The sequence below is a fragment of the Vulpes lagopus genome, chromosome 11 (genome assembly GCF_018345385.1).
Source record: "Vulpes lagopus strain Blue_001 chromosome 11, ASM1834538v1, whole genome shotgun sequence".
Classification (NCBI taxonomy): domain Eukaryota; kingdom Metazoa; phylum Chordata; class Mammalia; order Carnivora; family Canidae; genus Vulpes; species Vulpes lagopus.
In genome coordinates, this window is record NC_054834.1 from 90,491,190 (window position 1) to 90,504,896 (window position 13,707).

At 33.4% G+C, this 13,707-nt stretch overlaps 1 protein-coding gene across 13 annotated transcripts in view; it reads right to left on the reverse strand.

Moving 5' to 3' along the window:
- The window catches only part of SCN1A (sodium voltage-gated channel alpha subunit 1), a 140,816-nt gene that overhangs the window by 18,346 nt on the left and 108,763 nt on the right, over positions 1-13,707 (reverse strand). For 11 of the 13 annotated variants that reach the window (XM_041774191.1, XM_041774189.1, XM_041774186.1 and 8 more), the window contains 4 exons: positions 9,167-9,287; positions 7,334-7,488; positions 5,462-5,635; positions 2,727-2,849 (listed from right to left, as the gene is read on the reverse strand). In XM_041774191.1, coding sequence (XP_041630125.1) covers positions 2,727-2,849; positions 5,462-5,635; positions 7,334-7,488; positions 9,167-9,287 — 573 coding nt within the window. The remainder of the gene's footprint in view (positions 1-2,726; positions 2,850-5,461; positions 5,636-7,333; positions 7,489-9,166; positions 9,288-13,707) is intronic. The other 2 variants (XM_041774193.1, XM_041774192.1) reach the window with 1 other exon arrangement.

Genomic DNA, 13,707 nt, shown 5'->3' on the forward strand with positions numbered 1-13,707 from the left:
TGGTGCGATAGTACCCTTCCCAATCCCTCCCTCACCCCACTACACAAAGTCACAGTGAAAGGATGAAAGGTAGCAAAAGGGGTAATACAGTACCCATAATAAAGGGCTGAGGGGAGGAACCAGCGCTCCACCCCATCCAAGTTGGAGCAAGATTATCCTATATAAAATAGAAATATATAGTTTGTTATTAGTTAGAAATCTGATATTACAGAACATTTGGTGTTACTTTTTGTATATGATGGTCTCTGTCTGTCTCCCTATCAATCAGGACTTGAGTTCTTTTGAAAAAGAAGGTATCTAAGATTTCCTAGATTAGGAAAATAAAAATACAAATTTAAGTACAAATTTTATGTTACTCTAGATAGTTACAACATCAATTCACTCAGTTCAATTTTACAGGTTGAAAAATTTGGACTGGAAATTTGAAATACAATAAATGTTTAAAAGCTGTCAGCCAGAAATGTGCATAGAACATGCAAAACATAAAGTGCAATGGGATGATAACTTATCACTTTCTAACTTCTTATCAGGCACTACATAACATGCTTTATTTGGTTATGTTGCATAAAAGCACATGCTTGAAAAAGTGACAAATCAACAAAAATAGAATGAGTGCTCGATTTACACTCTGACACAGCTATTGTGATTTTATGCTGCTAGGGAAAAGAATAAAATGAGAGTTTCTGAATATATTCAAATATCACTTCCCAATGATAGTCATCATTATTATCTCTAACCTCACCGTCATCTATGTTTACATTTTTAAGAAAGTAAAAAATTCCAAACACTAAAAATACAAAAATAGAGTCAATAATTAGGTTATTTTGTCTCTACAATGCCAAACACCACTTGAAATGATCAGCCATTTTATGGTTGTATATATGCTGTCACTATGAGGCAAGAAACCATATTCATAAATCCTATAATTTAAAGATGAGTTCACCTCCTATTAGCATCAATAAAGAGTTTATGTTTTTAAAATTCTCACTTGCAAAAGTTAATCTCTCTTTATAATATAAAAAGCATTACTGATCAATAATAACAGATAAGGTTATTTCTGTAAAAATCAAAGGTAGACCCACAAGACCAACGTCATTATGGAAATAAAGTGTTAAGCATGGGGATATCTGGCCATCTCAACTGTGGACTTAATACATTTTCAAAAGGTTAAATTTGAAACGTTTATAACAGCTTTAAATACTTAGCATTGTTCAGATTTCGGAAGATGTTTAAAAGGTATTACTTTGATTCAGGTAATATGTTTTCAAGTAGAATGCATAAAAATAATATTTTTCTCAAAAACTGAAACTGCCTGTCTGAAACAAAAGAAAGTAACATTTTAATTGGAAAATAAACTTAATTTTTACATACCCTGGAGAGAATTTCCTTTAACATTTTAGTAAAAATGTGAAGATCTCTGTGAGAAATAAAATAAGACTGCATTATATTGTGTTAAATTGTTTCTAATGAGGAAAAATTTTTCTATATATGTTAGGGAAACTAAAGACAAGTCTCATGTTCTTAAAGTGACATTTACAATAAATCTTATTTTAAAGGAACACATAAGGCTATGAACAACCTACAAGATGTAATTGGAAGTCTTCAATACAGCTTAGTTTCTATAAGCAACTAAACCTTAAGCATATTTTTTTAAAAAAGCAATGTTTTTCTATTGGAATCACACTTAATTCAGCAGCTTTGCTTTGGTAAAAGAAATTTTGACTTTTTTTTTAAAAAAAGGAGCTAATTTTTTAATGTTATACATCTTATATATCAATGCTTCATGCATTTTAAAAGGCATGGAAAATAATAACTCGTAATGGCAACATTTATAATCTGTAATGAATCATAGGGATAGCTGAATATTTCCTTGAAAGGAAGAGTATAAAATTTTCTGTGACTCAAGTGAAATTTGAGTTATGCTTAATTTATGAATTATCTATGGTAATGAGTCAAAATTACATTTTCTGTTCATTATATTATAAATGCTTTACTTTATTGTCATGAAAAATTGTGTGGATTTCCACATAATCTTTAAGTTAGCACTACTATTTACATAAATTAAAAAGATTAATGCAGTTATAAATTGAGGCTATATTAAACATAACTTTAAAAAAAGTTTAAAATTCAGTCAATATTTAATAGCTACCTTTGAGCATATTCAAATAATGCAAACTTTGGCATTATACAGACAAAATTTTGACATTTAAAAATTGTTTTCCTTTCCTCTTAGGCAATGTGTGTCACATTATTTTCAATAAAATTCATTAAGTACAATTTAGGTCATCACAATGAGACGCATATAATGTAGACTTCACTTCAGTGGATTATTATCCTATCATTACACATAGTACTTTAGTGGTGCATCTGTTTTTTGTTTTGTTTTGTTTTGTTTTGTTTTGTTTTTTGTGGGTTTTGTTTTTGTTTTTGTTTTTGTTTTTGTTTTTTTTGCATACAGGTTTGTAAGGAAACTCCCAAGGTGGATTAGGAAATAAAGTCATTTTAATAAGCACAGCAGATAAATGATATTATATCATTTCAAGGGAGGCCTAAATTCTCTTGCATATCACACAGAAGTAAATATGCAACAGATAAAATGATAAAGTAGCAACTTTGCAAGGATTTGCCATTCCTTTTGCATGCATGGGTTTTCCTCTTATAAAGTTTAATTTAATGAATTTAATTTTTACTATATGTAATACTTCAGGTTCTTTCATTCTCCTTACCCTCATCCCTTCAAATCGCGATAAGGCTCTTAGGGGTCTCAGAGCTCTCAGTGTCCTGAGAGATTTGATGGCACCAAGTTCTGAGTAACCCAAGGCGTTTGCTGTTAAACTGACCAGTGAAACCTGCACCAATAAATAAGTAAATAAATAAAATCATCATACAATTTACTATATAATATAATAAATATGATTTTTGCTTATAATTACTCAGAAGAAAAATGGTTGTATATTTTCAGTAAAGCTTTTAAAATTTAAGGAGGTATTTTCAGCTTGATGCAAAAAAAGTAGTTTTCAGGATGTTAAAGGTAGTAGAATAAAAACTTTAAATGCTATGTAATTTATTAATTGTTAAACTAATTTATCAGTAGAGCAATTAGATAGAAAAACTAGATAAAAATTAATTTTTTAAAAAAGGAAGAAATTCAGGTATAAGAAAATGTAATTGGTTATCCTTCTTTATTTTATTAAGTGAATTTAGAACTTTGGATGGCCTGTAGATAAAATACAAAAGCTGCTATTATACCAGAGAAAGCAAGAAATCTTAGTCCTGCATTGTATGTTCAACTAATTATAGTTGGTACTCTCAAAAATTAATAACTTGGCACATTGATTTCATAGTAGATTTTTGAAGGTGCGTTTTTTTCTTGCTAACCTCTGTGTTCTCTCTAGTTTTTTCAGATGTAAACAATGTAACCTAATAAATAATTCCATCCTGAAAATTACTCAAATTTTTCTTTCTTTCTTTTTTTTAAGATTTTTATTTATTTGTTCACGAGAGACACACACAGAGAGAAACAGAGACATAGGCAGAGGGAGAAGCAGGCTCCTCGCGGGGAGCCCAATGTGGGACTCGATCCCCGGACCCGGGATCACGCCCTGAGCCAAAGGCAGACGCTCAACCGCTGAGCCACTCAGGCATCCCAAATTTTTCTGTACTAACTTACAGCTTCTGTCATACTATCTGGCTGAAAATGGATAATCAATAAGTATTTGCCATGAAAATAAATCAATGAATTTACTTAATTTTTATGAAATAAGAGAGAACTAAGAAACAAAAATGTTAGGTGTGTAAGTCACTAGATAAAGAACGTGCCAAAACTCCACATCCAGAGCTACAATTTCTTTGGTTTGAAAAAGAACTAGTATTGGACAGTTTCATATATACTAGATACTATTTTTGCAAAATTTTCTATTTTTAAGTATATTAAGTTGCCTTATGTTTAAATATACTTTTTATATTACTTGCAATGTGCTAAAAATTTTTTTTGTTTTTTAAAAAAGATACACTGATCCTTATGAAATAATTAAAATAGAACATAGAAAAAAATGATGATTGCAAAATAACAAGATCTGTATAGAATTATTTTGTTAATATATTTCAGACTATTGAATTTACTTTGTTGCATACCTGAAAGTAATGTGACATTGCATGCTAATTATACTGCAATAAAAATAATTAAAATAAAGTGTTAATAATCTGATAATTAAAAAACTCAACTTATAACAATAATAAAATCATCATTTTTTCATTAAAATTTTAGACATGAATAAGCATAGTAGAGAAAAGCAAAGCTCATGGTTTCAAAAGGGTTTGATTATATTTAGATTCAAAATGTAGTGTGAAAAATTATGAGGAGTTGAAATACAACTTTTTTTTTTTTTTGAAATATAACTTCTAATGAAACCTCAATGTCGGAAATTTTTTCTTTTGTAATGATGAAGCTATTCTACTTTTGAGGTTTTTCTCAATTGACCATTTCATAGTAACGTCATTAAGCTTTTCAAATAGCTCTGGCTTTGCCTTTATTCAGAATTCAGGAAATATAATATGCATGACTCTGAGCTCTAGAAATACTTTCCACAATAAACCTGTGTGGTCTTGCTGAATTATTATCTATTATCTTTTGGAGATAAAACTTGCCTATGAAATTGTGATATTTTGGACACACTTTCCTGCAGCTGAAATTACAGTATATTGATAGCATGAAATATTTTGTTTAAGAAATCTCGAAGGCAGCCACCTGGTTTGTGGTAGATGAAATATTATTAATTTTTACTGGACATGTAACTTCTAGGAAGGGCTGTTTGACCTATTATGGGCTTGCTGCAAATGGAGTCTACATCTCGGGAAACTCCTGCAGCTGCACCAAGCAGAGTTTTTCCCTACACTCGGTACACTTCACTGCCTCTAAAGGATAATAATCTCTGTAATCTACGCTTTAAACTCACCCTTTAAAACTTTGAGTAGATCAAAGAGAATTTTTTAAAAATGACAGTAGCTCCTACCATCATCACTGTTTACTGAGAGCCTTCAATACCATGTGCACTAATATCTTTTTACACAAGATTCAAGAGCCAGGTAATTCACTCACTGGCACACAACCAATCGGTCATGGGACTGGGATGTGAACGTGTGTCTGTCTGACTCACAATATAAGGGATTTAAGCAACATACCCTATTTCACCACTTTCTCTACAAACTGCTGTGTTCTCTGTTTTTTATCCTAGATAACCTCCCCACCCCCTGTGCTAAACCAGTGTTTAGTACTAAGTACTAAGTACTAAGTACTAAGCCAGTGTTTACTACAACACTATCATTTTGTGAATTAGTTTAGCGTCTATTAAGTAGCATATCCTGTCAACTCAGCATACTGGTCAGAGATTCACTGTTCTAGAATGAATACAGATAAGACAAATTACTGTGAATATGAGGCAAAGATAGGGAGGATACTTACATCAACAATTAAGAAGTCTAGCCAACACCAGGCATTGGTGAAATATGTTTGATAGCCATATGCCACCCATTTTAGAAGCATTTCCAGAATGAAAATGTAAGTGAAAACCTTGTCAGCATATTCCAACATTGTCTTAATTGTCTTTCGCTGATCAATATATATGTCTTCAAATGCCTGTAAAGAAAAGTTATATATTTTAAGCTTTCTGAAACTATTTTACAGTCTAAGCTATTTTTCTGATCATATATTTTTTCCCCAGATTTTATATGTATACATATGACATTCCATTGGACTAGGAGGGCAGAGGGGTAGTAAACATTGCTGTTTTTAAGATTTTTTTCCTCTCAAAGATCTTTTAATGATCCAGGGGAAAGTTAAACTCTCCATTGATATTATAGCCAGAAGAAAGAGGTAAAAGCATAATTCTCATTAATTTGACTTGTTTAGGAAACAGTTCTTGATGTTATATCCAGATGGTGCTACCCCAACTTGAAGTTATTTATTTCTTTTGTTTCATTTCTTTTGCTTCCTCCTGTTGATTTTTTGCCATAATAGGAAGATTGAAGAAATAAAAAGTGAAGGTTTATGTTTTTCAGAAAGCAGAAATTGTAATCGATTATCACATTGCCCAATTTTATTACAGAGTGGGGCTCATATGTCTCCTTCTCTCCCCTTCATTTTGTTGAGTTTAGATTTCTCAGCAGAGCTATGCTATGACAATGATGAGAGGATGAAAATACTTTTCATTTAGATTGTGATATTGTTCTTCTAATACAAACTTTTCTTTATACTTAACATCTGAGTCTCACATTTGTTTCAGGGGCAGATTATCTCTTGTATAAAGAGGCATGCAGAGAAAATTTATGTCATTAGAAAATATGCAGGAAAATAAAGACTTATGTTCCAATTATAAATCTGTTATAAACTTAAGTGATTGTGTATCAATCAGACAAGCTCATTTTATCTCTCATCTATCTACCCTATGGCTGAAGTATTCTATTTGTGTCAGTGTTTTTCTAAAATGTTACCTATGTTATGCTTTATATTTTTATAAGTGATTTTCATATAAATATAAGTTAATTTGCTATAAAAGCCATCTTCATATAAAGAAAAAGTGATCTTTAAATGAATCACTTAGGCATGCTGCCCAATATTTTTTGTTACCAATATTCATTGTTTCCTGAGTAGCATAAAAATAGTGGACACAATTTAAAAGGGACAGAGAAGTGGTCCCTAAGGACTTATTGGCTGTCCATAAACAAATGATAATACCATTCAGACACAATATTCGTCAGAACTCAGAAGTCCATCACAGGACTTCTATTAACTACATTGAGTTGCCATGCTTACTTTCTTATTAAAATATGAGTAATTGAATATTTGTATTCTTTGGTTATAATGAATAAGCTGGAGGGACAAATTTTCATAGGTTACTTACAAGTAAGCAAAAATTAAGAGTTTATTAGAAATTGTAATGTATACATAGTAGAAATAAATCCAGAAGCATGTAGTTAAAACATTAAATCTATAATCCGGAAGATGGGATGTGGGGGTAGGTAATGAAAAATGTGTTGGAGACAGGTAGAAGAGTAGGTGGGTGGACAGGTGCTAAGTGGGTAGATGGATGGATGGAGGGATTGTTGGATACAGAGATGTACATATATTTAAGGAAGGAGTCTTAAGTAGAGATAAATGAGGTTTATCAAACAGAGGTTATGGCTGATACCATGAAAATGAAAATGGATGTAGGATGAGGGCTTGGGAAAGAATGCATTGGGTACTAAAACAGTGCAATAGAAAGAATTAAAAAGTCATCAGTATTATATTATCTTAAACTTAATATTGTACCACTTTTACTTAATATTCACTTACCAGTGCACCACTGCTAAGGAGAATCATGAAAACAATGAAGGTCTCAAACCAGTTATGTTCAACTATTCGGAAACATGTTCTTCTCAGGTTCCACCATTGTTTTCCTCTCCCTTCTTCCACACTGATTTGACAACATTTAAATCTTTGTACACAGCCTGCAAGTATAATGTTCAAAGAGGAGTAGATGAAGTAACTTCTGTTGCCTCAGTAATATTCTTTAGCATGTCCCTGATTGATCTTTTTACTACAATTATCATCTCCATCTTGCTAGGGTAACTCTCTAAGCTGGAGTAGTAAAAGCACATTCATTAGCTGTGTGAGGTTGTGAAAATTATTCAGCCTCCCTAAACAGTTTCCTGGTTTTTCTGCCCGGGTCATATTGTCCAAGAAAGAACTTTGAAAAGTACAAACAAATGTAAAGTAGCTTTGCCTGTGTCATCCTATTGCACTCTGTTGAAGTGACACTAGTAGAGGAGTTCAAAACGAATATTAGTGATAAATAGAACTTCCCTTTTGAAGAGATTATAGAATAATAATGTAGATATCCCCCAACTGGGTTTGTTACTGTTTTATTTTTTGGGGTGTTTCTAGAAGAGCTCACATAATTTTCAAAATTAATTTAGTCCACTAAGATGTGATTGGTTGGCCCTGCTTAGATTTCTCATTGCTTTCCTTATACTGCTTTTACTCACTCAAACATAAGAATTAAATCCACAGATATCTGTGACTACCTTTGCAAACACCATGGAGGATACAAATACATTTTTTTTAAGGCAAAAAGAAAAAAAGTATGGGACCTGGACCTTGCCACCAAGAACCTTACATTCTTGCTTTCGAGAAAAGATATAAACCCAGGAAACCTACCTCAAGGCAAAAACAAAAACAAAACAAACCCAAAAAACAGAAAAGAGAAAAAAGAAAAAGTCATGTATGCTAGAAGAAAAGGGAGGAAGGGAAGGAAGGAAGAGAGGGAAGAAAAAAGACAGTAAAGATACATACAATAGTTCAAAACAGAAAGAGAAGAGTTATCATAAAGTAATAAACAAAAAGTTATCAGCTGAATTAAATGGGTATATTTGTTAATAGCTGTTGAGAAGAATAGTAAGCTCTTTTCCACCATGGTCAGATGAAAGTAGGTTTGAGGACTTTGAATGATGTGTGGAATTTCTATTAGGAAATAGAGAAAGACAATATATATCAGGCCTGGAAGAAGAGGTCACTAAACAGAGAATATGCAAATATATTCATATCTTCAAAACTCAAATTTCCAAGTAAATGACACCATGGGAAATGCTAGTCATGGAGAAAACAAGGCTCTTAAAACTATTGTCCATATTGTACCAGCCTCAACTAGATACTATTTATGTATCGGGAATGGGGCTGTGCTTATTTCTCACTTCATCTACTAAGCCTTGGAAAATGATGGTTTTTGTTTAAAAATACAGTTTAGCATTTACAAGTCATTTAACTTTAGTAGTCAGAAAGTTATTTTTAAGGCAAATTCTGTATATGAGAATTTTGACTAGTGTTTAATTTAATTTACAATTCTTTTATTTAACAATTCTTGTGAGATCACCATTTCATTTCTAAAAAATATAAATTACTAGTTCTGATTACATTAAAATATTTATCTCCACGTTCATGGTCTTTTACACATAATGGGCAGATTTAACCAAAAATAACAATAGATTTAAAAACAGCATATTGGAGGTAATTGAAATAGGTCTACTAAGGGTTCTATTCTATTATGAATGGTCCATCTTGGGTGATCAACAGTTAAAAAAAACCTGCACTCTATAAATGGAAGATTAACATGAGGGTCACTGCCTTTACCTTCAGTGAAACAGGCCTCAGGTTCAAGGGTTTCCTCTGGTTCCACTATAGGCTGTTCTTCTGCAGGTGCACCAATGTCTACAGTGCTGCCTTCAGAGGAGCTACTGCTTTCATTGAGTTTCTGTGCATGAGGTGGACATAAAAAGTCAGTCACTTTAATTTCAGTAACGAATAGTCTAGAAAGAAAGGATTAGTACTATGAATTGATTTTTTGGATTCTCCTTGAAGTGAAGAGATTTTAAGTTTAGAGCAAAGGACAGGTTGAATAAGAAAAGGAAATAAGAAAATTGTCTATTGTCTCTTTGCCATTATTCACAATGTTAGTATGAAATCAAATTGTTATGTTATGAAGTTACAGGTGGCCATCAGGAACATGTACTAAGCAAACCACTTAGAGAAGGCCCAGAGAGAAGGTGAGGGGGGAGGAAAATTAATTGTTCTCATTTTGTAGATAAGGGAACTAAGGCCTAGACAGGTTAAGAATTTGTCTTACATCATATAACTAGTAAATGAGCAAAGCAAGATTTGAGAGAATTACTCCTGAGCCCAAACTCCATGCTCTGTCTTCTGTGCAATCACACTGTTTCTGAGGGTACTGACACACTTATAATTTTCCCATCAATTTAAAACTGAAAATAATTCATTGAAAAAAATGGCAAGATTAGCCTAACAGGTGAAGAGAATCTACAATTTGAAGTGAAAAACAAAAAACAAAAACACTTATACACACCACAAACTAATTACACCATTTTATATAATACAAATATTCAGTATCTTCATGGAAATTATTTCATCAGCTACAGCAAGCCAGCTCTTTGGTAGCTGTAGACATGAGTTCCATTTAATTTCTATTTACAGTAATTTTGCCAAACTAATTATATACTTGTTATAAAGAAAATGTCACAATAATAAGTTAAGCACAAGCAGTAATAAAACCCTTTGTTATACAGTATTACTTCAACTCACAGGGACATTTTGGTTGTTTTTGTTTGTTTTGAGTTTTTATTTACATTTTAGTGAGTTAGTATCTAGGGTATTAGTGGTTTCAGGAGTAGAATTCAGTGATTCATCATTTACATGGAACACCCAGTTACAGGGAAATTTTTTAAAGTAATATTGAAAAGTCTTTAAAATTTGGACAAATCCACCTTTTGCATATCACAGTTCTTCACATATGGTGCCAAATATCAGCCTCCATATCAAACTTCATACCCATTAGTAAATGCCATTATTAGTCATCTAGATTTCAAATTTCCAATCAGCAACTGTATTAAGGTAAAAAGATGTGAATCTAAAATGATATGAAATTAATTTTTATCAAATGTCTCCTCATTGCCTCCCTGAATATCCTCTTCTGATGTGTCTTGCCTGGATGATGATAAAATAAATTGCTAGCTTTTTTTTTAAATGCACAGAGTTACTCCAGGTCTAACTAGTTCAGATTTTCTATAGATAAGAGTGCTATTGCCAATATATCAAACTTTATTCTTAAGAATATTCTTTAAAATAGGCTATTCTTGTTTTACAACCCAATTTTGTAATATGTTACCAGTTACTAGGTATAGACAAGTGATCCTATACATGCTTACAAATTAATTTGCAAACACTTCTCAAGCAATATAAGTTTATTCTACAGTCAGCCTGAAATACTGTAAGAAAGTAGAAGCATGCCTAATGTTACTCAAACTAAAATGCTCTCAAAGTCATGACTTTTTTTTTTCTATCCTAACCTACTCCTTTAACCATGTTTGAGGCTGGTTGTTTGCAATATCATTCTTCGAGCAAATAGACTCAAACTCTCCTTTATTCTTAATGCTTTTCTAATATTGACCGTAATTGAAAGTCAAATTTGTTAAATTTTACCTTTGTAATAACCCTTCTCTCAGTCTCATCTTCCAAATTCCTGTGGGCTTTTTGTTCATTCTTGTCACTTCTTTGGAGAGTTATACTTAATAATTATTGCCCTCATTCTAGCCTCACCTAATTCTGGAACTTTGTGGGCCACAAAGCCTATTCTGCGCTAGATGCCCGATAAATACTTGGTGAATGGATACCTCTGTTTTATATATTCTTGCCAGATGAAGCTTTTTGTCTCCAACGTAGCACTCCAACCAAATTTCCCAAATCTGTCCTTCACAGAAGTTGTGCTTTAGCCAAGGTGAACTTCCTATAGTTCTCTGGCTGTTGCTCAGAGTGGTTATTTTTGCCCATTATCATGTCAGAATAATAATCGCTGCCTCATCTAAACCCCCTTCACCACTTTATCTGCACAATCTTTTGGGCACATATTGCTTTATCTAACCTACCTCTATTCTAATTGACTTACCACATTAATAATGGTTGGCATTTTCTCTGTGAGACACAATGACCGATGTGCTCAGTGTGCTAAAGTTGATCAGGTAATTGGCTACACTGTCACACCTGTGCATTGCTGCTTTCACCAGGTGAGCTGTTTGCTTATCAAGAATAAGTTATATTTGTTTTCAAATCATTGCACCACTTTAAATTATTGGAATTATGTAATTTACTCTTACATAATTTGATAAAACGAATGAAAAGAAAGTTAGTCTTGTTGTGTCCATAAAAACTAAGTTGAAATCATTGTATAAATTTAATAAAAGTAAATCCCCCACACGTATACAGACACACACAAAAAAACTTGTTATAAAATCAGGCATGAATTATGAAAAAAAAAAAAAAAGAAAGAAAAAAAGGAGGGGAATGGGGACATGCATTTCTGGAAGGATGCTAAATTCAGGTTTTATAAGGTTCTTAAAATCTCTATCCTTTTTGAAAACAACCTAAACTGGAAATCACAGTTGAAATTATAGGTATGGCTCAGGCCAAAGAGATGGTGCAGAACTGCCAACAATGGAACACCTGTTAGAACAAGAGGCCTCGGGACGCCTGGGTAGTTCAGCAGTCAAGCGTTTGCCTTCGGCCCAGTGTGTGATCCCAGAGTCCCGGGATCGAGTCCCACGTCGGGCTCCCTGCATGGAGCCTGCTTCTCCCTCTGCCTGTGTCTCTGCCTCTCTGTGTCTCTCACGAATAAATAAATAAAATCTTAAAAAAAAAAAAAAAAGAACAAGAGGCCTCAAGCAACATTTGATGTAGGTACCTATCATTTGTCAAAATGAGGCAGTTGATAATGTCTGGGATCTAGGAGAAATTTGCACACCTCTCAGGAGTGGGACACGATTACAAATTAGATTTTAAAAGTTACTCTCCATATTTGGCTTAAATAACTTCCAAAATCAACATATTGCAAAGAAAGCCTGGTAAGCCATATCGCAGCAGGGTAGACCCTGATTCTCATACTAGTCAGGGAAACTTGCCCCAACTTTCAAGTCAGGACAACATCAGATACAGTGATAAGTGAACGTTAGCAAGATCAAACTACAGACAGGTGGGTGCAGGCCAGTTAGTCTACTCTAGATTAACTACCCTAACCACACCACAGAGTGATAGGCGGCGCTTCGTGCATCTGCCTTAGTAGAGAGGGCAGTGCCCCCTGCCCTGACGGGTGGAGCTCCCGAGCGAGCCTTCTGGACCAGATGCCCTGTGACAGACTGTCTGGTTAAATCCCCTCATTTTACAGAGTTGATGCTAGCTATGCTTTTGCTCAGAGGTCCCAAGTGACATTTAGTGACATTTATGTGCGACTTTAACTTCTGTCACAGTGTCCCTATAGATGAGGGGCAATTCACATCCTGTCTGTGCCAGGGCTTCTCCAATGAAACCCAGTTCTGGACTGGGTAGTCATCTAGCTTTTTATATCCAAATCTAATTTTTCATTTGTTTTTCAAAAATGCTTCAAATAAAAACAAAATGGAGCAGGGGACAGAGAAGGGGAAAGGACCCTGGATTCTTCAATTCTTTGCTCTGCTGTGGGGCACCCAGCCTGAGAAGACAGCACAAGCCCCAGAGACTATTCCAGGCAGCCTTTCCTTCCTCCTGGGCAACTGTTCTTGGAATGGTAAAATCAGAATCATTATATAAATATAATGTTTAGAAAAACCTAACCAACACATTTTGAATTTTAAAATTTTGGCTTTCTTAATATTTAAGTATTATCTAAAATGAAAAAAAATTAAATTTTGTTCATTTCTGTTTAAAAAACAAAACAAAAAACTACCATAACCAGAAAGAAATGTCACTGCTTTTTCCAGGAGTTTACGCGTGATGTAAACAAATGAGTATTAGTGTGGGAGAGAAAAGAAAAACAAACAAAATAAGACAGATGCAGAAATGACTGAGCTGAAGTGTGCCCAGGCCATTCATGGGCGGCAACAAGGATTTTTATAAATTATTCTCAAGTTTTTTACTAGAAGCTTATAAGGATTGAAATTAAAATTGACCCTAGAGAACTTCACATTCAGGTTTGAAAAGTGGACCTAGATGGTACAATTGGCAAATCTGACCTGGCAAACATAAACAGTTAATAGGTCAATAAGCTAGGGTTCAAAACTTCTAACTTTAAAACTCTTTTTTAATTGAACTTGTTGCTTCTGCACATATTTCATTACCACATACCACTGTAT